The sequence below is a fragment of the Bubalus bubalis genome, chromosome 9, assembly GCF_019923935.1.
Source record: "Bubalus bubalis isolate 160015118507 breed Murrah chromosome 9, NDDB_SH_1, whole genome shotgun sequence".
Taxonomy (NCBI): domain Eukaryota; kingdom Metazoa; phylum Chordata; class Mammalia; order Artiodactyla; family Bovidae; genus Bubalus; species Bubalus bubalis.
The window spans coordinates 109009085-109034759 of NC_059165.1; the positions used below are offsets into that span (position 1 = coordinate 109009085).

At 39.3% G+C, this 25675-nt stretch overlaps 1 protein-coding gene across 3 annotated transcripts in view; it reads right to left on the bottom strand.

Moving 5' to 3' along the window:
* The window catches only part of RNF130 (ring finger protein 130), a 142105-nt gene that overhangs the window by 94870 nt on the left and 21560 nt on the right, over positions 1 to 25675 (bottom strand). For 2 of the 3 annotated variants that reach the window (XM_025293970.2, XM_025293968.2), the window contains exon 2: positions 4263 to 4457. The exons of the other annotated variant lie outside the window; for it this stretch is intronic. In XM_025293970.2, the coding sequence (XP_025149755.2) occupies positions 4263 to 4457 (195 nt within the window). The remainder of the gene's footprint in view (positions 1 to 4262; positions 4458 to 25675) is intronic. 3 annotated transcript variants of the gene reach the window in all.

Consider the following 25675-nt stretch of genomic DNA (forward strand, 5'->3'; position numbering starts at 1 on the left):
ATATTCAATTAGACCCTAAAAACTAAACAGTTAAAGCAACAGTATGACTATTATTTATTTCTTGATGGGCTTTTAGAATAAAGGAATAGATTTACATTAAGTGGCCCAAATTATGGATATTTAAAGATATTTTACAATGTATTTGTGATTTATCTTTACTTGTTTTCACAAGGTGTGATTTTTTTCCTATTCACAAAGAGAATATTCTATATTTTACAGAGTAATTTTTTTCCATTCATTGCTAGATAATATAGAGCTATATATCTTATTTAAAAAAGAGAATATGATGCAGAAAAGGTAAAGAGCTATTTGATTGATTCTATTCAACCAGTTAAAGGAACACTAAAGAAGCATTCGATACTGCTAATTGACATAAAGATAGAAAAGTAAATTATTTGGTTAAATGTTTACCTAAATTACCTCATCTTCCTATTAAAATGAAAAAATGCTCACAGATTCTTACAGACATACAAATAAAACTATCAAAGAGCTCTCTGACTTGACAACGATTTGACACAATTTATGACTGTTAAGCAATAAAGTCTATATTAATTTTTAAAAACCAGGAAAATAAATCCTTAACTTTTATACAAATGTGCATTATTTTAAACTATGCAAGTGCCCATAACTTCCCCTTTATACTACCACATATTTGTTAACTACATTACAAAGAACTTATTCTGCCAAGTAGAGGTAACAAATAAAACCACAAATTGAGCGGTCTTTCCTGTCAATGATGTCATGGACACTGCGCCAGAAAAGATGTCCTTCAGCCACCAGATGAAGGGCATTCATTAGAACAAACAGGAATAAGCTCTTGAAACATTGTCAACATGGCAAGAAAATGAAATACTTAACAATGTGAAATTTTAAAATTAGTTATAAAATATATACTTAAATGAAATGAAAGCTTAACAAAGCTAAATATCTTCATGAAATCATTTCAATGCAGCACATACTTATTTTGTTCAAGATATTTTGCTAACCATTGCAGAAAATAAAAAGACACAAACTTTAACTTAAAGAAACCCACAGTCTTCCCTCTACCGCCAGTCAAGTATACACATGATGACAACAGAAAACAAAAGGACAGTGCCGTCCAGAGGTACAAAAAAGACGCTATGAAGACTGAAGGGGCCCCAGACAGTAAACTTGCTGAGGGTGTGGCCCAGGGCTCTTTTTATCAATTCTCACCAGTTCATATTAGTTCATATTACAATGCACAGCACAAAGTGCTGTTTTTCAAATGAAGGGTGCATAACAGAATTGACATGTGAGCACGGGAGGGCTAAAACACGCATCTCCCCCTTGAGATGCGGAACTACAGGTATATTCCAGTATCTAGTTACTCTGACAGAAGGGTCCTTGAACCTTACACAGAAACAGGAAGAAAGGGCTCTGTGAAGGGAGAGAGAAGCACTGCACACTAATGAGCCAGGAGAACAATGGTTCTCAGAGCACAGAGATTGTCTATGCTGCTGTCCTCCACAGCAAGGACTCATGGCCCATCAGAGAAAGAGACTGAGAGACCAAAAAGGTCTTCCTACACAGGAGGCAATGTGGCCTACATCACAGGGAGGAAGTCAGTGAAAAATCTGAGAAGGAAACCTAGCTTTCTTTTCTTTACCTATTTCTCAAAGCAAGATCTGTGGACCAGTGGCATTAGTATCACATATAAACTTATTAAAAATACAGAGTCTCAGGTTACACTCCAGACCTACTGAATCAAAATCTCCATTTTAACAAGATTCCCAGAGGATACACATATACATAAAAATCTGAGGAGTATCCCAGAGCATCTGTCTAGATGTGACATTACTGGAATGTTTGAGTTCTTTAATGGTATTAGACGGTACTAAATTTCTCTCTGAAGCATTGTCTCACGTTCTTTCTAATTTTCTGTGTATCATAAAGCCATAGTTTTGCACTATAAAGCCATTTCTTATTGCTCTTATATTACATTTGCCTTACAGAAGTTCTATATCCTAAGAATATATCCTCAAACTCTATCTAATTTTCCTTATTTGTGTTATCAGCTAAAATGTAATAAAAGAGTTACATGGTCAATAAATTTGGGAAACTGCAGGTTCATCAATTAAAACAAGTCTTTAAGACTTCTCAGAGACTTCAGTATGTTTATTAGGAGCTTCTAAAATTGAAATATTTTTCAAGCATTTTCTAAAACTTATTTCATCATTTACCTTTTTTCCTCCATGGGTCATCTATGGAACATTTCTGGATACTCTTAACATTTCAAGGAACACAGATGGAAAATCCATGTTAATTTAGAAAGAATTCTCTCCCTTTTTAAACAAAAAATCATTGAGGGAGAAAAAAAAGACAAACTTGATTCCCTCTCTTATAATCCCCAGATCTTTACATACTTAAAAGATTCTCATTCTCACTACCTCTCTAGTGGTTTTATGTAAAATAACATCACATAAAAAGAAAAATACATTCTGCTCAGTTGAATTTCTCTCTATCCATTTTTCTTTGTGTTTTCAGTAAGAAGAAAACAGCAAGGAATGATTAGGTCCAAAATTTCAAAGTTTTTTCTTCCCTCTAATACAGCTGATGAGAGCAAACTAACACCTGCTCTGAGACCTAGGCAGAAAAACCACTGTCATTTTTTTTTGAGGCTAACTGATTTACAATGCTGTGTTAGTGATCTCTGACAGTGAAAATCACACATTCTGTTTTAGTTATACCTTCCTTAAAAAGTTTCAGTTTTCCTACAATGAGCACAAATTACTTTTGGAGAAAGAAAAAATATATATATTTTAATTCTAAAATGCTTAATTTGAAGGGAAGAAAACAAGTTAGAGCAATAAAATTTAAATTAATCTGCGTTATTCTATTAAGATATACACAAAAGTATCAATGATCTTAAATTAGGGTGAGGTCTTTGCGAGATAACTGTCTAAAATTGATAATGCAAATATTAATTATATGATTAAAGAGTTAATTCTTTACATAAGTCGTTAATCTTTAACATTTTTTATAAGTGCAGAATTAAAGTTTATCTAGGTTTCAACTAGTTGTAATAGATTGGTAAACTGAGAGGTAAACACCAAAAAACCTGTGTCTAAGCCTCTCTTCTGCTGGCCCTTGCTTGCTTCAATCTCTTGGTCTGTAAGTGGGAGAGTACCTATAACATACATGGCCATGATAAGGCCATGAGGCCATGACTGTCTAAGAAAATACGTAAAAAAGGGACTCCTCTACATCATGTCACCAGAGAAACACAAATTAAAACAACCTATTACAATGACCAAAAAGAAGGAAAAAAAAAAAAAACTGACAGCACTAAATGCTGGTGAGGATGTGGAGTAACAGGAAATTTTCATTTTCTGCTGCTGGAAATATATAAAGTGGTACAGCCACTCTGGAAGATAGTTTGATGGTTTCTTACAAAACTATCCTCTTACTGTACAACTCAGCAATAAGGCTCCCTAGTATTTATCCAAGGGAAATGAAAACTTATGTCCACACAAAAACCTGCACGTATGTTTATGGTGGTTTCACTCATAACTGCTCAAACCTGGAAGCAACCAAGATGTCCTTCAGTAAGTGACTTGATAAATAAACTGGGAACACCCAGAAACCGGAATATTCAGCACTCAAAAATAATGAGCTATCAAGTCATGAAAAGACATGGAGGAAACCTAAATGCATATAACTAAGTGAAAAAAGCCAGTCTGAAAAATGTCCAGATTCTGCTGGGAACCTAAAATTGCTTTAAAAAGTGAAGTCTAATAAAAACCAAAAAACTCACTGCCATATCGTGCCTGCCATATATATAGCAGTGCTCAAAAAACTGCACCACTGTTATTAAAACAAGTACATTAGAAATATCCTGTTTCCACAAAAATGAAGAAATATGGTTACTACTGTAATTAAAGTAATTACTAAGTTAGTTTCAACATTCATTTTGATAAGATAAAAGGCATGACATAATCTGGATGAATGATTCTAAATCTAAGATACTATTTTTCAAAGTTATCAAGTGAAATGTGAAATGACTAAGGATTCAGTCACAGTCAGTTCCTTAATGAGTGCAAGTCTCACAGTGTTTTACTGTCGTTATGTAAGAAAAAGTTCAACTAATGTATCTCAACAAACAAATGGCAATACCAAAGAAAAATATAATCCTAGAATTATGTTGGAAATGATATGGTTTCAGCAAGAGGTAGAATGCCTTCCTATAAAGCAATAATTTGCCAGAGGGAAAACAAAATCTACAACTTCCTTTTTTTGTTTACCTGGATGAGTCATGGTGACTGGCTCCTCTTTGGATTTATTATTGTAGATGACTACAGCAACTGCATTGTGGAAAGCAGCCCGTGATATTTTCTCTTTAAAGGTGCAATTTCCCCTCTGCAGCAAGGCAATCCACTGTTTGATGTTAGGAGGGACAAAGAACCGTGTTTGAGGATCACAGCCCAGATGATCAGCAACTAGACAGATGAGAAGAGGGAAAAAAAACAACCAGAGACATTAACTTTTTCCTCAAGGAAACAAAATCAATCAAGTCTTCGTCAAAGTGCTTAACTATTCTCTGGACACCATAGCACTTCAAGCAGCTTGCTCCCAGTAGAGCTATAAATACATCCACAAAGGACAACACAATGAATCCGAGTCCGTATCTGTACAGGGAGAGAGATGCTCCATTAAAACGTTACCTGTAAAGGAAATTAGAAGGGAAAGACTGTTTAACTTCACAGATTGACAAAATATAAAAGACTGATCATATCTAATGTAGGTTGGTGAAGAGAGGAGGAAGATATGACAAACAGAACCCCCAGCAATCCAAGGGATGGATCTACCCTGACTTCTGCTCATTCACTGCAGTTCAGTTCAGTTGCTCAGTCTTGTCTGACTCTTTGCCATGAGATGAACTGCACCACACCAGGATTCCCTGTCCCTCACCAACTCCAGGAGCTTGCTCAAACTCACATCCATCAAGTTGGTGATGCCATCCAACCATCTCATCCTCTGTCATCCCCTTCTCCTCCTGCCTTCAATCTTTCCCAGTATCAGGGTCTTGTCCATTAAGTCAGTTCTTCTCATCAGATGGCCAAACTATCAAGAGTTTCAGCTTCAGCATCAGTCCTTCCCATGAATATTCAGGAATGATTTCCTTTTGGATTGACTGGTTTAATCTACTTGCAGTCCAAGGGACTCAAGAGTCTTCTCCAACACCACAGTTCAAAAGCATCAATTCTTCGGTGCTCAGCTTTCTTTATGGTCCAACTCTCACATTCATACATGACTACTGGAAAAATCATAGCTTTGACTAGATGAACCTTTGTCAGCCAAGTAATGTCTCTGCTTTTTAATATGCTGTCTAGGTTGGTCATAACTTTTCTTGCAAGGAGTAAGCGTCTTTTAACTTCATGGCTGTAGTTACCATCTGCAGTGATTTTGGAGCCCCCCAAAATAAAGTGTCACTGTTTCCACTGTTTTCCCATCTATTTGCCATAAAGTGATGGGATCAGATGCCATGATCTTGTTTTCTGAATGTTGAGTTTTAAGCCATCTTTTTCACTCTCCTCTTTCACTTTCATCAAGAGGCTCTGTAATTCCTCTTTACTTTTCTGCCATAAGGGTGGTGTCATCTGCATATCTGAGGTTATTGATATTTCTCGCAGCAATCTTATTCCAGCTTGTGTTTCATCCAGCCCAGCATTTCACATGATGTACACTGCATATAAGTTAAATACGCAGGGTGACCATATACAGCCTTGACCTACTCTTTTCCCAATTTGGAACCAGTCTGTTGTTGTGTGTCCTGTTCTAACTGTTGCTTCCTGACCTGCATACAGATTTCTCAAGAGGCAGGTCAGGTGGTCTGGTATTCCCATCTCTTTAAGAATTTTCTACAGTTTGTTGTGATTCACACAGTCAAAGACTTTGGCATAGTCAATAAAGCAGAAATAGATGTTCTTCTGGAACTCTCTTGCTTTTTTGATGATCCAACAGATGTTGGCAATTTGACCTCTGGTTCCTATGCCTTTTCTAAATCCAGCTTGAACATCTGGAAGTTCACGGTTCACATACTGTTGAAGCCTGGCTTGGAGAATTTTGAGCATTACTTTGCTAGCATGTGAGATGAGTACAATTGTGAGGTAGTTTGAGCATTCTTTGGCATTGCCTTTCTTTGGGATTGAAATGAAATCAGACCTTTTCCAGTCCTGGGGCCACTGCTGAGTTTTCCAAATTTGCTGCTATATTGAGTACAACACTCTCACAGCATCATCTTTTAGGATTTGAAAGAGCTCAACGGGAATTTCATCACCTCCACTAGCTTTGTTTGTAATGATGCTTCCTAAGGCCCACTTGACTTCATCTGGCTTTAGGTGAGTGAGCACACCATTGTGGTTAGCTGGGTGATGAAGATCTTTTTTTGTATAGATCTTCTGTGTATTCTTGCCACCTCTTCTTAATATCTTCTGCTTCTGTTAGGTCCATACCATTTCTGTCCTTTATTGTGCCCATCTTTGCATGAAATATTCCCTTGGTATATCTAATTTTCTTGAAGAGATCTCTAGCCTTTCCCATTATGTTGCCTTCCTCTATTTCTTTGCATTACTTATCTCCTGATCCCCATCTCCACCATCACCACAAGGAGACTGATTTTGCTTGGCGTAAATGAGAAAGCAAACTTTCGGTTCAGTTACTAACAGTCTTGTTAAAATTCAAGTATCCTTGAACAAATTTCTCAGTAAGTGTCAAAGAAAATTAGAAAAGTTCAGGTCTGCATTTGAAAGTTTAAATTAGTTAAAGTAACATGTGAAGTGAAAGTCGCTCAGTTGTGTCTGACTCTGTGACCCCAAATTCTCCAGGCCAGAATACTGGAGTGGGTAGCCTTTCCCTTCTCAAGGGGATCTTCCCAGCCCAGGGATCGAACCCAGGTCTCCCGCACTGCAGGCGAATTCCTTACCAGCTGAGCCACAAGGGAAGCCCAAGAGTCTTGGAGTGGGTAGCCTCCAGCAGATCTTCCCAACCCAGGAATGGAACCAGGGTCTCCTGCATTGCAGGAGGATTCTTTACCAACTGAACTATCACGGAAAATAACATGAAACTAGAATAAATATTCCTTTACTTTATGTGCTGTGTTAAGCTGCTTCAGTTGTGTCCGACTCTGTGTGACCCTATGGACTGCAGCCTGCCAGGCTCCTCGGTCTATGGGATTATCCAGGGAAGAATATTGGAGTGGGCTACCGTGCCCTTCTCCAGGGGATCTTTTCCACCCAGGGATCGAACCCACGTCTTCTGTGGCTCCCACATTGTAGGTGGATTCTCTACTGCTGAGTCACCAGGAAAGCCTCATCTAATTTATATTTATGGGCAAACATTTCTCTATAGTTTCATATTAGGATACATATATTAACTTATTATAGCTACTTGTCTAACAAGATACACAAAGACACTGAAACTATCCACTGGGACAATAAATTACATGGTCATTGTCCTAGATTTGGAGGGAAGTTTTTTCAAGTACATTTAAATTTGTCAGGGGAAGTTGATCAATTTTTGATTCTGCAAACATGGGAATTATACCTCTGGCACTCTGCCTATCTTAAAAAGCTGTCCCTGGCTGCTCTTTCCATTCTCATCCTTACTTTTATAGCAGGTTAAAATGAAAAGGGAAGGGCAGTTCAGAAGGAGGAAGAAAATCACAAACATTTATTTTGAAGACATGCAGTGCCAGAGAACGGTGTGCCCTAGTCTTCCTGGAATTGGCACTTCCAGTACTTTGAGGGCTGAGAGGGAGGGAAGGAAAGGAGCGCAGCACAAATGGGTAACACTAGAAGGAAATAAACAATGAAAAATTAAACATTAAACAAATGAGGTGTATAATAAGACAACACCAGGGGGGAAATGGTTGCTGTCTATGCCCCGGAAGCACACTGCTTAGCAAAAGAAATGAAATGTTCACACTACTTAGAGAAAACGTAGAATGTAGAGATGTCACTAACTTCAGAGAAATGCTACATCTATCATTCCCTCCTAAATAATCAGATCAGATCAGTCGCTCAGTCGTGTCCGACTCTTTGCAACCCCATGAATCGCAGCACGCCAGGCCTCTCTGTCCATCACCAACTCCCGGAGTTCATTCAGACTCACGTCCATTGAGTCAGTGATGCCATCCAGCCATCTCATCCTCTGTCGTCCCCTTCTCCTCTTGCCCCCAATCCCTCCCAGCATCAGGGTCTTTTCCAATGAGTCAACTCTTCGCATGAGGTGGCCAAAGTACTGGAGTTTCAGCTTTAGCATCATTCCTTCCAAAGAAATCCCAGGGCTGATCTCCTTTAGAATGGACTGGTTGGATCTCCTTGCAGTCCAAGGGCCTCTCAAGAGTCTTCTTAAATAATAGCTTTCCCTAAATTCTTTTATTATCCTGGTGATGAACAGCAATGAGAGCATATTTGTTACTACAGATCTCCTAATACATAGTTAAGTGGGAGACAGATGATTTCACAAGTTGTCGTGATTGACACTGTTGACAACTATGACTCACCTTTTCCTGAAACAGTCTCTACACTCTGAAACTTAAGTCCTTTCTCAGTCAAACAGAGAGAAAAAGGTTATGTCATGATTTTGTGTGTGTAAGTTTCTCGGCTGTGTCTGACTCTTCGTGACCCCATGAACTATAGCCCGCCAGGCTCCTCTGTCCATATGTCCATAAGATTCTCCAGGCAAGAATACTGGAGTGGGTTGCAGTTTCGTTTTCCAGGGGATCTTCCCAACCCAGGTCTCCTGCATTGCCGGCCGTATTTTTACAGTCTGAGCCACCAGGGAAGCCCTATGTCATGATTTTAATAGTCAACTTTTGAAAGACACAAAAAATCATGAAACTCTGAAATTCTGAAACAGATATTACTTTCAGTAATAATGTCTGTTTCATAGATAATTATCATGCTTTAAAATATAAGCATTTAGTCAATGTGTTATGATAACCTCACTGTCTTGGGAAAATTTTCAAGAATACCTAGAGATCTGTATGCTTGTCTTCTATGAAACACAGGGATTTTCCACACAGATGTATGTGAGGTCTATCCACAACCCAGTAGCACACCTCCACCCCATTTTCCTAGCTCCAAATAGCTACCACTTCCATTTCATTCTTTCTCCCTGATGCTTTGACAGTATCATTGTCCACTTAAAAGAACAGCAGTTCTCTAATAAGTCACAAAGTCTAAGACTGAAAAGACACACCAAGGGGTACAACAAAAGAGCAAAATTTATGAAACATACTGAAGGAAAAATTAAAAATCCTCTTAAGGAATCCCCACCCACTAAGAACAGATTCTATGAACAACTCCATCATCAATACAAATTCCAACAACAGATTGTATGTGGAAAAGAAGTTTCCTGTTCCCCTAAATTTATCCAAATCATTGTTCACTAAGAGTCTTTGAAAACCTTTATATCAATAAAAATATAGTAAGAAATTCAAGTTCTTATTTAACAGATTTTATCTGCTCTTGGCTGCACTGGGTCTCTGTTGCTGGTGTGCTCGGACTTTCTCAAATTGCAGAGTGGGGGCTACTCTCCAGTTGTGGTGTGCGGGCTTCTCACTGCAGTGGTTCCTCTTGTTGCAGAGCACGGGCTCAGGTGGTCGTAGCATGCAGGCTCTAACTGCCCCTCGACCCATGGGATCTGCCTGAACCAGGGATCAAACCCATGTCCTCTGCATTGGCAGGGGGATTCTTAACCACTGGACCACCAATGAAGTGAAAGTTGCTCAGTCATGTCCAACTCTTTGCAACCCCATGGACTATACAGTCCATGGAATTCTCCAGGCCAGAATACTGGAGTGGGTAGCCTTTCCCTTCTCTGGAGATCTTCCCAACCCACGGATCAAACCCAGGTCTCCCACATTGCAGGCGGATTCTTTACCAGCTGAGCCACCAGGGAAGTCCCTAAATTCACGTTGTTGTTCAAGGAAATAGTCACCATTATTCAGAAAAAAAAAATAAGGGATTTTTATAATCACTTAGTACCATGGTATGCTTATCTATGCTTGGCTTTAATTAACAAATAACTTGAACAATGAAAATAATGTCAACAGCTCTACAACACAACTTCTCAAGTGGACTGATGACTGACTGGCACTGCTCCAGAATTTAATCCGTTATTTATACTTGAAGTAATTTATTAAGTAAAGACAAGCAGTAGTATGGCATAAAATATCTATGAACCACTAAATTTACTTCCACTAAAAATCATAATGAAAATGTGAAATTATAGGTGATATAAAATGATAAAGTATTTTACAATTTTATTTGTCAAATATATCTCAGTAAATTTGGAAAACATTTTTACATTATTGAGAAACTTAACTTCAATTTTTTTTCTGTATGGACTTTCCTGTTGAGCCCAGAAATAGTAATGAGACTAATTATTCCTTAACAAGAACCAAACAATTCTGGACAGGAACAATTATGGAATACTCACTTCAACGAATATTAACTTAAATGCTCAGTAACATACCAAATACCAGAAAGAAATACAACAGAACCAAACACCTTGGTCTTTAATGTTAAAGCACCACTAAATGGATTGAAGATGCATGCCTGGCACAGAAATCAAATATCAACAAAGTAGTTAAAAATGCCAATGCAGAGAGCTTACAAATTTAGGAAAGGAAAAGAGCAACATAATGGTCTAAGTTTAGTGGAAGTTGGAAGCTAAAACACTTGAAAACTGTTCAAGCAGAAAGGGGAGGGGCACAAGCGACCAGCATAAACACACAGAACAAAGACTTAACAGTGTCTCTTAAACGTCTTGTGAATATCAAACAAATTTTATTTATTTTTGGCTGCACTGGGTCTTCGTTGCTGGTGTACATGGGAGCACAAATTGAGCACAAATTCTCTCAAACTGAGGAGAGCAGAGGCTACTCTAATATCTGCCCTTCAATGATATACTGAAAGGCAGATATTAAATATTTGAATATTTAAAGTAGGCTGTGAGTAGATAAGTAAATAAATACTCTCTTCCCCACCTCAGAGCGGCCTAAAGTTCTCCACGTTGATTAGTTTCACTCCCATTTCTTAAAACTGCAACCACCCCATCTGCCAAGTAGTGATATCCACATTGTTGTTTGGGTGATGCTTCCTCCTGCGTCCTGAGAACTTGCAAGAGCCATGTGGGCCTAGGGATGGGCAGCTGCTGGAATCCTTAGGCACACAGCGCAGGTGCCCCGGCGAGACTCTAGCTTCCAGAGAATGCGTGTCTTGTTTCCTCCACCTTAAAGGCCAATCCCACTACTCCTCTGCTGACCACCTTCTAAGCCTCAGAGCTGTGCTAAAGTATCTTCTCCAAAAAGCCTTCCCAATTTCCTAATGCTGAGTTGGGTGTTTTATTCATGTTCCCATGGTACCCTGAGATTCCATTTATTTTAGCATTTATCACACTCTGGGTCTCCTGGAACGTGAGATCTAGCATCTTTTTCAGTATCTCTGGCATACAGCAGACACTTAACTCACGTCATGACGGGAGCAAGAGAAGAACAGAGGGAGATTAAGCAAGACCTGATATAAAGAAAAAGCTTGTGCCAAAGACCACTCTGTTTCATATGGTAATGTTCTGACAGGGGTAACATTCTGTCAGTTGTTTTCTGTAAAAGAAGTAAAAATAAAAATGGACCTAACTAGCTACCCTAAATTTAGATGTTTCCATTTTCACTATTTTCACATTAGATTATAATTTATTTAATCTTTAGATTTTTTACTTCTTGTCTTTATTTTCAATGTTGAATTTAATTTTATGATTCAAATAAAAAATACAATTTTTTACTTTTGTTCCCAACTTTTTAGAGAATTGAAGTGTAATTGATTTATAATGTTGGATTAGTTTCAGATGTACAGCAAAGTGATTCAGCTAGATATATGTGTGAGTGTGTGTGTGTGTGTGCGTGTGCGTGTGTGTATGTGTGTATATATTCTTCTACAGATTATTTTCCACTAAAGGTTATAATAATGCGTGGCACAGGAGCGGCAGCTGCACAGTGCAGCGGCCGAGATGAACTACCCCACGTCCAAGGTCAGGAGCAGTGGCTGCACTTTGCTGGAGCAGCCATGGAGAGATATTCCACATCCAAGGTAAGAAAAACCCAAGTAAGACAGTAGGCGCTGAGAGAGGGTGTCAGAGGGCAGACAGACTGACACCACTATCCCAGACAACTACCCAATCTGATCACATGGACCACAGCCTTGTCTAACTCAATGAAGCTAAGCCATGCCGTGTGGGGAATCAAGCTGGAATCAAGATTTCTGGGCGAAATATCAATAACTTCAGATATGCAGATGACAACACCCTTATGGCAGAAAGTGAAGAACTAAAGAGCCTCTTGATGAAACTGAAAGAGGAGCGTGAAAAGGTTGACTTAAAGCTCAACACTCAGAAAACTAAGATCATGTCATCCGGTCCCATCACTTCATGGCAAATAGATGGGAAAGAGTGGAAACAGTGGCAGACTTTATTTTTTGGGGATCCAAAATCACTACAGATGGTGACTGCAGCCATGAAATTAAAAGACGCTTGCTCCTTGGAAGAAAAGTTATGACCAACCTAGACAGCATATTAAAAAGCAGACACATTACTTTGCCGACAGAGGTCTGTCTAGTCAAGGTTATAGTTTTTCCAGTAGTCATATATGGATGTGAGAGTTGGACTACAAAGAAAGCTGAGCGCTGAAAAATTGATGCTTTTGAACTGTGGTATTGGAAAAGACTCTTAAGAGTTCCTTGGACTGCTAGGAGATCCAACCAGCCCATCCTATAGGAAATCAGTCCTGAATATTCATTGGAAGGACTGATGCTGAAGCTGAGGCTCCAATACTTTGGCCACCTGATGTGAAGAGCTGACTCATTTGAAAAGACCCTGATGCTGGGAAAGATTGAGGCAGGAGAAGGGGACGATGGAGGATGAGATAGTTGGATGGAATTACGGACTTGATGGACATGGGTTTGGGTGGACTCTGGGAGTTGGTGATGGACCAGGAGGCCTGGCGTGCTGTGGTTCATGGGGTTGCAAAGAGTCGGACACGACTGAGGGACTGAACTGAACTGGTAGGTTATTAAAAGATACCGAATATCGTTCCCTGTGCTACGCAGTAGTCCTTGTTGTTTATTTTATATACAGCAGTGTCACCTGTTCATCCCAAATTTATTCCTCCCCCTTTCCCCTCTGGTAACCACAGGACTGTTTTTCACCCAACTTCTTAATTTTATACATTTAGCTACTGGACTTAAGTAGCTAGCTTTCATCCCTTTATTACTTCCATGGATAAACTTACTATTTCTAATTTTCACTCGAATCTAATTTATTTTTCAGTTGGAGACTAATTGCCTTACAGAGTCTGTTGTTTCCTGTCAAACCTGCACCATCTTGTTATCACTCGTCTTCATCAGTTGTTTAGTCTCTGAAACACTGAAAATGCTTACTCTTTTTAATTTTCTGTTAACTTATGTGTAAATTTTAATTTTTGCCTAATCTTGTATCTAGTTTTTTAAATCCCTCCCCCAATACTTCTGTTATATATATATTTTTTTCTGGTAGGATTTGTTATCATAATGGCCTGCAGAAACAACTTGGACCCTAGCCCTTCCTGTTTTCTCAGGAACCTTGTATCAATGATCATTCCCCATCTTTTTTCCTCTCATTTAAACCTGTTTGTTTCTTCCATCGTAAAAATAAAGGAGAAGAAAGAACAGTATCTCAAAAGACTCCCCTTTACTGCTACTGTTCTCAAGAGCTATCTGTACCTGTGATTCTCATCTCCTCAGTGTCCACCCACTTCTCACCACATTTTAAAAGCCTGTATTTACTTGGCTGCTGTCGGCTCTTTGTTGCACCATGTGGGATCTCTTCCTGTGGCGTGTGGATTCTCTGGCTGTGGAGCGTGGGCTCAGTAGTTGCAGCAAGCTGGCTCTGGAGCACACAGGTTCAGTAACTGCAGTGCACAGGCTTGGCTGCCCCGCAGCGTGTGAGACCTTAGACCCCACACCAGGGACTGGACTCATGTACCCTGCACTGCACGGCAGATTCTCAACCAGTGGGCCACAAGACAAGTCCCTCCTCATGACATTTTAATCTCTGCATTCAGTCACTCCACTAAAAGTGCTCTGAAAAGGCATCAATAACCTCAGCACTGCTAAAACCTAAGACATGTGTGATCCTCTTCCAAACTGACCTGACAGCTACAAGTGTCCCAGCTGAGCACTCTATACTCTCTTGGCTTCCAAGACCCCCATCCTCCTGATTCTCCACTTCCTCCTTTTCTTTCACAGCCCTCCTTGCTAACCTTCTTTACTGACTCCTCTCCCTCCACGTGTGCACTCAAACCACTTGGAGGTCTAAGACCCTCTGCGGCTAGAATTCTCTCTACATTGCTGGTAGGCTTTTTTCTTACTGGAGCAACAATGCTTACTAACATTTCATGCCAATCAGCTCTTTCCTGAGAAACTATTTTTCAAATTTTACTTATACAAATCCAGTTTCCAATATATACAACTAAGTCAGAATGCTAAGACTCAGAAGAGGAATATGGATAATTACACATAGGAAGGAGATTCATTCCCTCTCATTCCAAGCAGACTGGTCCTGCCTTGATGACCTAACATTCTTGAATGTCTTTGCTGGTTCACATGGAAGGAGGCATGGGAGAGCATCTGTAGGCAGGTCTATGGACAGTCACTTTTTAATTTATTTCTTTCCACGCTACTTTGCCCCAGCTTCAGGCAAGGCCAAGGGATCAGTTTGAGGTTTCAAATGGATGCTATTAGTTGCCAAAAATACCTACCGCCAAATGAAAACCAGAAACAGAAACCTAATTTAATTTGGTCATCACCTCTACACAGTCACGTGCTTTACGTGACACCTACTGGAGCCCAAACTTTGGGAGGTAGACAGACAATCTAAGATTTACCACACAGAAGTTACATTACATATGAATGAGAGGACTTCTCTCTGCTTTCCACAGGATGTGAGTAATAGAACATATGAGTCAAGTTTTTGCTGACAGTCATTTTATGATAGAGAAGGGGAAATCTTAGGATAAAGTTAAAGCTATTAATCGGAGAAGGCAATGGCAACCCACTCCAGTACTCTTGCCTGGAAAATTCCATGGACAGAGGAGCCTGGTAGGCTGCAGTCCATGGGGTCGCTAAGAGTCCGGCACGACTGAGCGACTTCACTTTCACTTTGCACTTTCATGCATCGGAGAAGGAAATGGCAACCCACTCCAGTGTTCTTGCCTGGAGAATCCCAGGGACGGAGGAGCCTAGTGGGCTGCCGTCTATGGGTCGCACAGGGTCAGACACGACTGAAGCGACTTAGCAGCAACAGCAGCAGCAAAGCTATTAATACAATGGCAAAGGGACAATGAAAGGGACAAGATCCTTGGGAACACTGCTGAGTGCTGAATTCCTGGACCGTGAAAGCTGCCCTACCTTGGAGCTTCTGGTTCTGACACAGGATTAATATCTTCCTTATTTAAATCAACTTAAGCAGGAATTTGTCACTTGGAGCACTCACATTTCTCAGGTGAGTCAAGCAGCAATGAGGGGCTCTCTTAATCCACCAGGATCCACATTTGGCAACTCAAGCCCATCAAGATCAAACCTAAGAAGAAAGCTTCCTGGAAAAGTCCTTTGACACAGAGAGGCAGCTGTGATGCCAATCTTTTGCCATCCTCCCTGACCTGAGAGGAGGGCTAACTATCCAGGAGAGGACAGCTTTACCCAAAGATTAACATCTAGGGCAAGAGATCTCTCTAAGGATCCAAAGTAGAATCCAAGAGGCCAGGGAAATCATCTATAAACACTAAATGAAATTTGGCTTTTTCTTCATCTGTGAATGCAGACATTTAATCAATGTCTCTATCTTCTTCTTAAATAACACAAGGCTCTTAAAAGGCTTCTATGACAAAGTACTATAAACTTGATGTTTGTTTAAACAACAGGAATTTATTATTCTCTCACAATTCTGAAGTTAGAAGTGTTAAATCAAGGTTGCTGGCAGGGCCATCTTTCTACTGAAGGTCCTAGTGAAGAACCCTTCCTTGCCTGCTCTAGCTTCAGGCAGCTCCATGTGACCTTGGTTTGCGGCTGCAGCTCCAACCTTTGCTTTCACGTGGCCTTCTCCTCTGTGTCTGTCCCTTCACTTCTGTCTCTTACAAACACACTTCTCATTGGATTTAGGACCTATCTACGCTGTCAAGGATGATCTCATCTAAGGATCTTTATTAATGACAACTGCAAAGGCTTTTTCCCCCCCAAATAATGTTTCCACATTCACACGTTCCAGGGATCAGACATGAATGTATCTTCTGGGGGACTACCTTTCACCCCCCTTTAGAAAGCAACTCCAACCATCACCTTTCACCTTATGCATAACTGTCCACTATACAGTTCCACCTTGCTTTAATTATCCCCTCTCTAATAGTCCGTGCTTCATACAGTCAATGTTTGTTAAACTTTACCTACAGATGCCTGTCCATTCTTACATTAGTCAAGGTTCTCCAGAGAAACAGACCAGTAAGATATTTGCGTATATAAAGAGATTTATTTCATAAGGAACTGGCTCACGCAATTATGGAGGCTAACGAGTCCCATAAAGGAGGCTAACAAGGACTATAAAGAAAGCTGAGCACTGAAGAATTGATGCTTTTGAGTTGTGGTGTTGAGAGAAGGCTCTTGAGTGTCCCTTGGACAGCAAGGAGATCAAACCATCCTAAAGGAAATCCGTCCTGAATATTCACTGGAAGGACTGATGCTGAAGCTGCAGCTCCAATACTTCAGCCACCTGATGCGAAGAACTGACTCCTTAGAAAAGACCCTGATGCTGGGAAAGACTGAAGGCAAGAGGAGGAGGGGACGACAGAGGATGAGATGGTTGGATGGCATCACTGACTCAATGGACATGACTTTGAGCGATCTCTGGGAGTTGGTGATGGACAGGGAAGCCTGGTATACTGCAGTCCAGGGGATCGCAAAGAATCAGACATGACTGAGCAACTGAACTGAACAAGTCCCAGGATCTGCAGGTTAAGTCAGTAAGTTGGAGAGTTGATGGTGGAGTTCCAGTCCAAAGCTGGCAAGGTGTGCTGATGTTTCAGTTTAACTCCGAGGGCAGGAAAAAGCCAACGACGAGTTTGAAGGCAGTCAGGCAAGAAGAAACTTACTTATTTGAAGGATAATCACCGCCTTTGTTTCATCCAAGCCTTCAACTGATTGGATGATGCCCAACCACAAAAGGGAGAGCAATCTGCTTTAATCTGCCTTATTCAATCTACCAATTTATATGTTTTTCTCACCTAAAAACACCCTAACAGAAACACTCAGAATGATGTTGACTAAATACCTGGGAACCTTGTGGCCCTGTGAAGGTGACACATAAAATTAACCACCACAGTTATTCGTATCTCACTTCTGTGCTTCCTCCTTCTTACTTATTCTACATATTTTAGAAGTTCTTTCAATGAAGATCTGTTAAGGATAAACTTGCTTTTCATGGTAAACGTGTCTTTACATATCTGAAAACTTCTTTTACTTTCTCTCATCTTTGAATAATAAATTAAGGTAAAAAGTCTAGATTTTATTGTTCTGTTAGCACACTAAAGGTAATATTCCACTGTCTTCTGCTTCTTATACTGAGAGGAGCTGAAAAGAACATTTTAACCGTGTAGGTTCTCAAATGTTACCCACCTACTTTTTACTTTCAAATCTAGTATTTTTAAGAAGCAAAATAGATGTGTTTCTTATTTTTCTATTAACTGTCAATTTTTACTTTTGGTTTTATTCTGAAGAAACAAACTTTTACAATAAATTACAATCTTTTCATACAGAATTTTAAAGGAAAAGAAAACAATAAAATATCTTCTGTACACCTAGAGTGCTGGATATATCCATCAGCATTGCAGAAAAGATCACATATAGCTGAACAGTCAGCAAGTTTGTCAATAGCCATCCATTATCATTACTTAGTTACTGTAGATCTCAAATGGATTTTGATTATTTTTCACATCCTCAGAAATTATATATATATCTGTTGGATGTTCTCCATGACATAATAAAAAGCATCTTAAAGTAATTTTAAATGATGGCTAATACAAATCAACCTGGAAAGTCATGTTCAGAAACAATTTTTATTACAACTGATGTAACAAATACTTCATGTAATAGAGATGCTGTAAATCAAAATAACTAAAAAACCACTGCAAGGTAAAATAATGGTATCACAGTACAACATACAGAAATGCTAATTATTTTATCCATCAGATCAGGTCAGATCAGATCAGTCGCTCAGTCGTGTCCGACTCTTTGCAACCCCATGAATCGCAGCACACCAGGCCTCCCTGTCCATCACCAACTCCCAGAGTTCACCCAGACTCACATCCATTGAGTCAGTGATGCCATCCAGCCATCTCATCCTCTGTCGTCCCCTTCTCCTCCTGCCCCCAATCCCTCCCAGCATCAGAGTCTTTTCCAATGAGTCAACTCTTCGCATGAGGTGGCTAAAGTACTGGAGTTTCAGCTTTAGCATCATTCCTTCCAAAGAAATCCCAGGGCTGATCTCCTTCAGAATGTACTTGTTGGATCTCCTTGCAGTCCAAGGGACTCTCAAGATTCTTCTCCAACACCACAGTTTAAAAGCATCAATTCTTCGGCGATCACTCCCCATTCCACAAAAGCATTAGAGCACTGAGTACAACTCTTTCTGAGGCTTTCTTTTCTGCTAGCTCCTATCCATCACATTTTCCTCCGAGCTCTCTGACCACTCTTTCGCATTTTTCCATTGCTAGTCTCTCAGCAGCTGTGTTCACTAAGGCTCTGCCCCAGGCCGTCTTTTCTCAGTGGGTCCATTTACATGGCTTCAATTATCACCTATAAGTAGATAATGCTTAATTCTAAATCTCTCTTGAGCTTTAGTCTTTAATTTTCAACTGCTTGCTAGATATTTCTCCATGAATACGGAGTATCTCAAACTCTTCCCACATCAAATGTGATCATTCTACATAGAATTCCTTACTGAGAGTATCATCAATAAGACTGTTAAACATGTAAGGTGGAAATTTTCATTGCATTCCTGAAAACAGGTAAGTGGCTATAAAGAGATCCGCTCAATCAGTAGTGTTCAATTTTCCTGGCTGCCATCAGGAACCAGCTAGACAACCTCATTGTCACTAAATCCTGCTGATGTACAGAGAGATGTAAGAACACCACTGAAGGCCCAAAGGAGTGTATGAAGGCACGACTCCCCACTCCAGCTTTACTGAGGTATAATTAATAAAATAATTAAGACAACTATTAATAAAAACTATATCTATTTAGGGCTTCCCTGGTGGCTCAGATAGTAAAGAATCTGCCTGCAATACAGAAGACCTGGGTTCGATCCCTGGGTTGGGAAGAGCCCCTGGAGGAGGGCATGGCAACCCTCTAGTATTCTTGTCTGGAAAATTCCCATGGATAGAGGAGCCTGGTGGGCTACAGTCCATGGGGTCACAAAGAGTTGGACACGACTGAGCAACAAAGCAAGTATATATTTAAGATGGTGATTTGATATACCTATACACTGTGAAATGATTACAGTCAAGTCAATTAACATATTCATTACCTCATATAGTTAGTTACTTTTATTTTTTGGTGTGTGGTGAGAACACTGATGACCTACTATTTTACCAAATTTCAAGTATACAATGCAGCATTATTAACTATAGTCACCATGCTATATAGGAGATTTCCCCAAAACATTCATTTTATAACTCAAAGTAAACACTGAAAGACATTATCACTTCTTGGGCAGAAAAGTAAAAGATGTAGAAGCACTCCTATTTTATTTATCATTTCTTGTTTCTGGTACTAATACTTTTAGTACTAGTGGCTCTGACAAAATGACAGTGTTGAAAAAAACTGGGCTATCTGAAACACATTTTCAAATGTTATAATCATGCATTCAACAACACAGTAAAAGAGTAATACACTGTGATCAAGTGAGATTTATTCCAGGGATGCAAGGATGCTTCAACATCTAAGAATCAATGTGATATACCACATTAACAAGAAGAATAAAAATCATATGATCATCACCATAGATGCAGAGAAGCATGTGATAAAATTAAGCATCATTTATGATAAAAAACCTCTCAACAAAGTAAAATGGGTAGAGAGGGAATGTACCTCAACATAATGACAAGCCCACAGTTGACATCATACTCAACAGTGAAAACCTAAAAGTTCTTCCTCTAAGATTAGGAAAAGACAAGGATACCTATTTTGCTACATTTATGCAACACAGTACTGGAAATTCTAGCTGTAACAATCAGGCAAGAAAAATAAATAAAAGGCATCCAAGTCTGAAGGGAAGTAAAACTGTTTCTATTTGTAGCTGTATGTGTTAAGTCGTTCAGTTGTGTCCAACTCTTTGCAACCCCATGGACTGTAGCCCATCAAGCTCTTCTGTCCATGGAATTTTCCAGGCAAGAATACTGAATGGGTTGCCATTTCCTCCTCCAGGGGATCTTCCCAACCCAAGGATTGAACCTGGGTCTCCTGCATTGCAGGCAAACTGTTTACCATCAGAGCCACCAGGGAAGCCCAATAAGATACTATCTGTAGATAACATGATATTGTATTTATAGAAAACCCCAAAGATTCCATGAAAAACTGCCTGAACTAATAAATTCAATAAAATTGCAGGACATAAAGTCAATATATGTAAATCAGTTGTGTTTGTGTTCTATATAGATAACAAACTACCAGAAAGAGAAATTAAGAAAACAGTCCCATTTATAGCTGCATCAAAAAGAATTAAATACCTAGGAATAAAACTAATCACAGAGGTGAAAGATCCAAACAATGAAAACTATAAGACACCAATGAAAGAAACTGAAAAAGACACAAATAAATGAAAAGATATTCTATGCTCATAGTTTGGAAGATTTAATATTGTTAAAATGTCCATTTTACCCAAAGCAATCTACAGATTCAATGTGATTTCTATAAAAAGTTCAATGACATTTCCCACAGAAACAGAACAAATAATCCTGTAATTTGTATGAGATCATAAAATATTCCAAATAGACAAAGCAATCTTGAAGAAGAAGAAGAAAGCTAGACACACCATGCTTCCTAATTTCAAACTGTATTATAAAGCTATAGTAATCAAAATAGTATGATACTGGCATAAAAACAGACACACATCAATGGAACAGAAAAGCAAACAAGAATATACAAAAGAGAAAGAAAAGCTTTGGAAAAACTGGACAGCTACATGCAAAAGATCGAAACTGGACCACTACCTTACAACATACACAAAAACAAGTCAAAATGGATTAAAGATCTGAATATAAGACCTGAAACCATAAAACTCCTAGAAGAATACACAGGAAGTAAGCTCCCTGACATTAGTCTTGGCAATGAGTTTTTGGATTTGACACCAAAAGCAAAGGCAACAAAACCAAAAATACACAATTGGGAACACATCAAACTAAAAAGCATCTGCTCAGCAAATGATCCCGTCAACAAAATTAAAAGGCAACCTAAGGAAAGAGAGAAAATATCTGCAGTTCATACATCTGATATGGGGTGAATATGCGAAATATATTAAGAACTCATACAATTCAATTATCTAGGGTCCTTGTTTCATGCAAATTTCTATTTACATAGTTTCCACTATTCCTTACATTTCACAGGAGCTAGCTAAGTGTATGATGAGATTGTTGTTATCCCTTGAATTAATGATGAGTTAAAAGAAATGATTCATTCTCATGGTAAAAAAAAAAAAAAATGGGCGAGAAACAGTCTCACACTAACAAGAGAAGTATTTGTCCAGACGCTGACTGACCACTGATCAAAGGGCTTTAAGCAAAACTTCTGAGGAAGGACCTAGGAGAACATACAAAAAAAATCATGAAATCAATCATGACAAAAAATATAAGTAATGACAAAAGAATGACTTGTCATTACTTTGGTTCACAAACACCTCAGGTTAAGAAAACTCCACACTTCTCTCATTGTTTTCTCACGTGAATAGCTTCTCACCATGGTGCTTTTCTTCCTAATTGTCCTCCACAGGTATTGATATCATGATTTTTTTTTTTTTCATCTTCTCCTACCTCCTTCCTCAGCAGTTAGTGTGAATGGGCTTCCTTGGTGGCTCAGACAGTAAAGAATACACCTGCAATGTGGGAAACCTGGGTTCAATCCCTGGGTCGGGTAAATCCCCTGGAGGAGGGCATGGCAACTCACTCCAGTATTCTTGCCTGGAGAATCCCCAGGGAAAGAGGAGTTTGGCAGGCTACAGTCCATGGGGTCACAAAGAATCCGACAAGACTGAGTGACTAAGCACACAGCACGACAAAAATATTCAAGTTTATCCTAAATATACAAAATAATCGATGAGATTTGTTTAAGTGGGTCTCAAGACTGGCTGATAATAATAAAAAAGAATATTTTACCTAAGAAACTATTATTCAGAAGAAAAAAAGGAAAAGCAGTTATATCAAGATAGAGTACATCCTTGAAGAAAATCCAAGTGAAAAGAAGAACTCAGAACATGTCTGAGAGATAGAAATGACACTTTGATGGGGGCAATACACCAAGGTCAACTGGCCAAATGGAGTAAATATGAAAGTTCGTTATAGATCACAAAAGTGTCAGACAAGATAAGAGTACTGACAGTGGTTCAAATCATCTACAGAAATCTCCTTCAGCTAAAAGCAGGATATCTTAACAGTTCCTGATCTGCATTACCATTCATTTCATCTCCCACAGAATAAACGCTAGGGATAACTAGAGGAAGATGCTTCCCTTGTAGCTCAGTCAGTAAAGAATCTGCCTGCAGTGCAGGAGACCCAGGTTCAATCCCTGGATCAGGAAGATCCCCTGGAGAAGGAAATGGTAACCCACTCCAGTATCCTCGCCTGGAGAATCTCATGGTCACAGAACCCTGGTGGGCTGCAGTCCACGGGGTTGCAAAGAGTTGGGCACAACTGAGCGACTAACACTAACCAGAGGAAACTGCCACCCAGAACCTAACATATCCCTAGACTGTGACGTGACCAATAACTTGGAAGAAAGCAACCTATCATTTTATAGTATGCAAAGCCCAGGACAAAGAAGCTGGGTAATTACAAATCACCTTGATGAGAAAGAAAATGAATAAACCAGCAAGAATGCACAGATAAATTCAACTTTAAGGAAGACTAGGACAAAGTAAAGGCAAATGCAGGATGACAGTACAGACATAAAATTTATCCCCAAAACTAAAAAGCCCAGAGAGAATTGAAGGTCCTTTCCAAAAGGTTTAAGTTTTTTCAGAGAAAGAAGAAACAGGTCACAGCTCAGGGCCAACACAACAATGGATGAAAACATTTCTCAAAACCTTTTTTGCTTTTGTTTCCCTATAAAGGGAAAATAACCTGAGAACTAAGATGATCAGAGCAAGGCTAAAGCACAATGGAAATGGGTTCAAAGTTCATAAGAAGCAAACATATTCTTAAGATAGGTCTCCCAGTTCATCTCAGTGAAACTGCGGTTCATAGTTGTGTATTCATGCTGGTTTCTTCAAGTAATCTCTCATCTCATGAAAATAATTTGCAATTACCCAGCTTTCTCTGACCCCAGTATCTGTAAACTTAAAAATGTTATAGTTGCTTTCTTCCAAATTTTCCAGTCACTTAGCTTACATCAACAAATGTAAAGACTACTTTCCACTCCTCAGCATTCCATCTTCCTCAGCAGTGTCAGAGGCACCTAACTACTTAACTTTTGCGATAATACAAACTTCTTTGGTCTCCTCCCGCACTGTCTTCCTGGCTATCCAGTTGTTTCAGCACTCTCTGATGAAAAGAGTATTCCTTCCCTCAATGTTGGCACCTTTGTCAAAATCCATTCATCATAAATTAAGGGTTTATTTCTGGTTCTCAGTTCTATGCCACAGATATGTCTACCTATGGCAAATGTCTATGCCAATCCACATCGATTTATAGAATGTTTTGAAATCAGGACTTCCCTGGTGGCTCAGATGGTAAAGCGTCTGGCTACAATGCGGAAGACCTGGGTTCGATCCCTGGGTGGGGAGAAACCCTGGAGAAGGAAATGGCAACTCACTCCAGTACTCTTGCCTGGAAAATCCCATGGACAGAGGAACCTGGTAGGCTATAGTCCATGGGGTCACAAAGAGTTGGACACAACTGAGCGACTTCACTTTCTTTCTTTCTTTCTTTGAAATCAGGAAATATAGCACTTTATTTTTCTTTTTCAACATTGTTTTGACAATTCTGGGTCCACATAAATTTTGCTTGTCAATTTCTGCAAAAAAACCAGCTGGTATTTTCTTAGGATTATATTGACTCTGTAGTCAGTTTGGGGGAGTACTGCCACTATACCAGTATTAAGTTTTTAGATCCATGAACATGGGATGTCTTTCCATTTATTTGGGTTTTCTGGAACTTCCTGTGACAATATTTTTTAGTTTTCAGGGCCCATAACATTTTAAATTATATTAAAAATACATTTTCTAATTGTTTGCTCTGGCACACAGAAGTACAATTGACTGTGTGTGTGTATGTATCTAGTGACCTTTCTAAATGTACTTCAACAACAACAACAACAAAATCACTCATAATAAATAAGAAATTACAAATTAATGACATTTGATTACGGATTAACACTGGCTTCTTTCCTTAATCCATGTCAGATGGTTGTGTACCATCTACTTTTAACTAAACTGTCTCTCATAAAATGGACAAATGCCTTAAAAAAGTCCCTACAAAATAAAGCAAAAATAAATTGGCACAGCTGACATTTCTATTCCTATACAAGCCCTTTTTCACTAACCATAATAGGTTTAAAAAAAACCCCAACTAATCCGATTTGGAAAAGAACACCGTCAAATAGGAAATGATCACAAAAGACTATGAGAAATACAGGCGTATTATAGCTATTATTAACTATTAACCTAAGTGTTACACTTTAAGGTACTATGTCAAAGAAAACCAGTAGTGTGGTTTAACATTTATAAGTATAATACATATATTGGGGATAAATGTACACACACAACCAAAAAAGTGTGCCTCCCGGTACTACAGTGAGAGAGTGCCAGGAGACACAGGAAGCCAGTTAGGAAGCCACAGTTCAGGTAAGAGATTAGAAGGTTGCAGTGGATGTGGAGAGGAATGGAGACACGTTTTAGAGATGTTAAAGAATATGGATCAACAGGAGTTAGTAATTAATTAGATATGGGGGTAAAAGTCTGTGCTGACTGAAACAGCAAACACTGGAGGAGGAACAGATTTTTGGAGGAAAGATGGTGAATTGTTATGGACATATCAGGCTTGTAAGAAAACTGAGAGGGAGAGAATAATTCCACTCCTAATGGCAACCCACTCCAGTACTCTTGCCTGGAAAATCCCATGGACAGAGGGGGCCTGGTGGGCTGCCGTCTATGGGGTCGCACAGAGTCGGACACGACTGAAGCGACTTAGCAGCAGCAAGCATATACTCAATAAAATGTTATATACGTGTAACAAAAGACACGCACACAATCTTTATGACAGCATTGGTTGTAACTGCTAAAAAGCGGGCATCCCACATGTCCTTCAACAGCAAAATAGGTAAAATGCAGTATATTCATGCACTGGATCACTGACAAATTACTG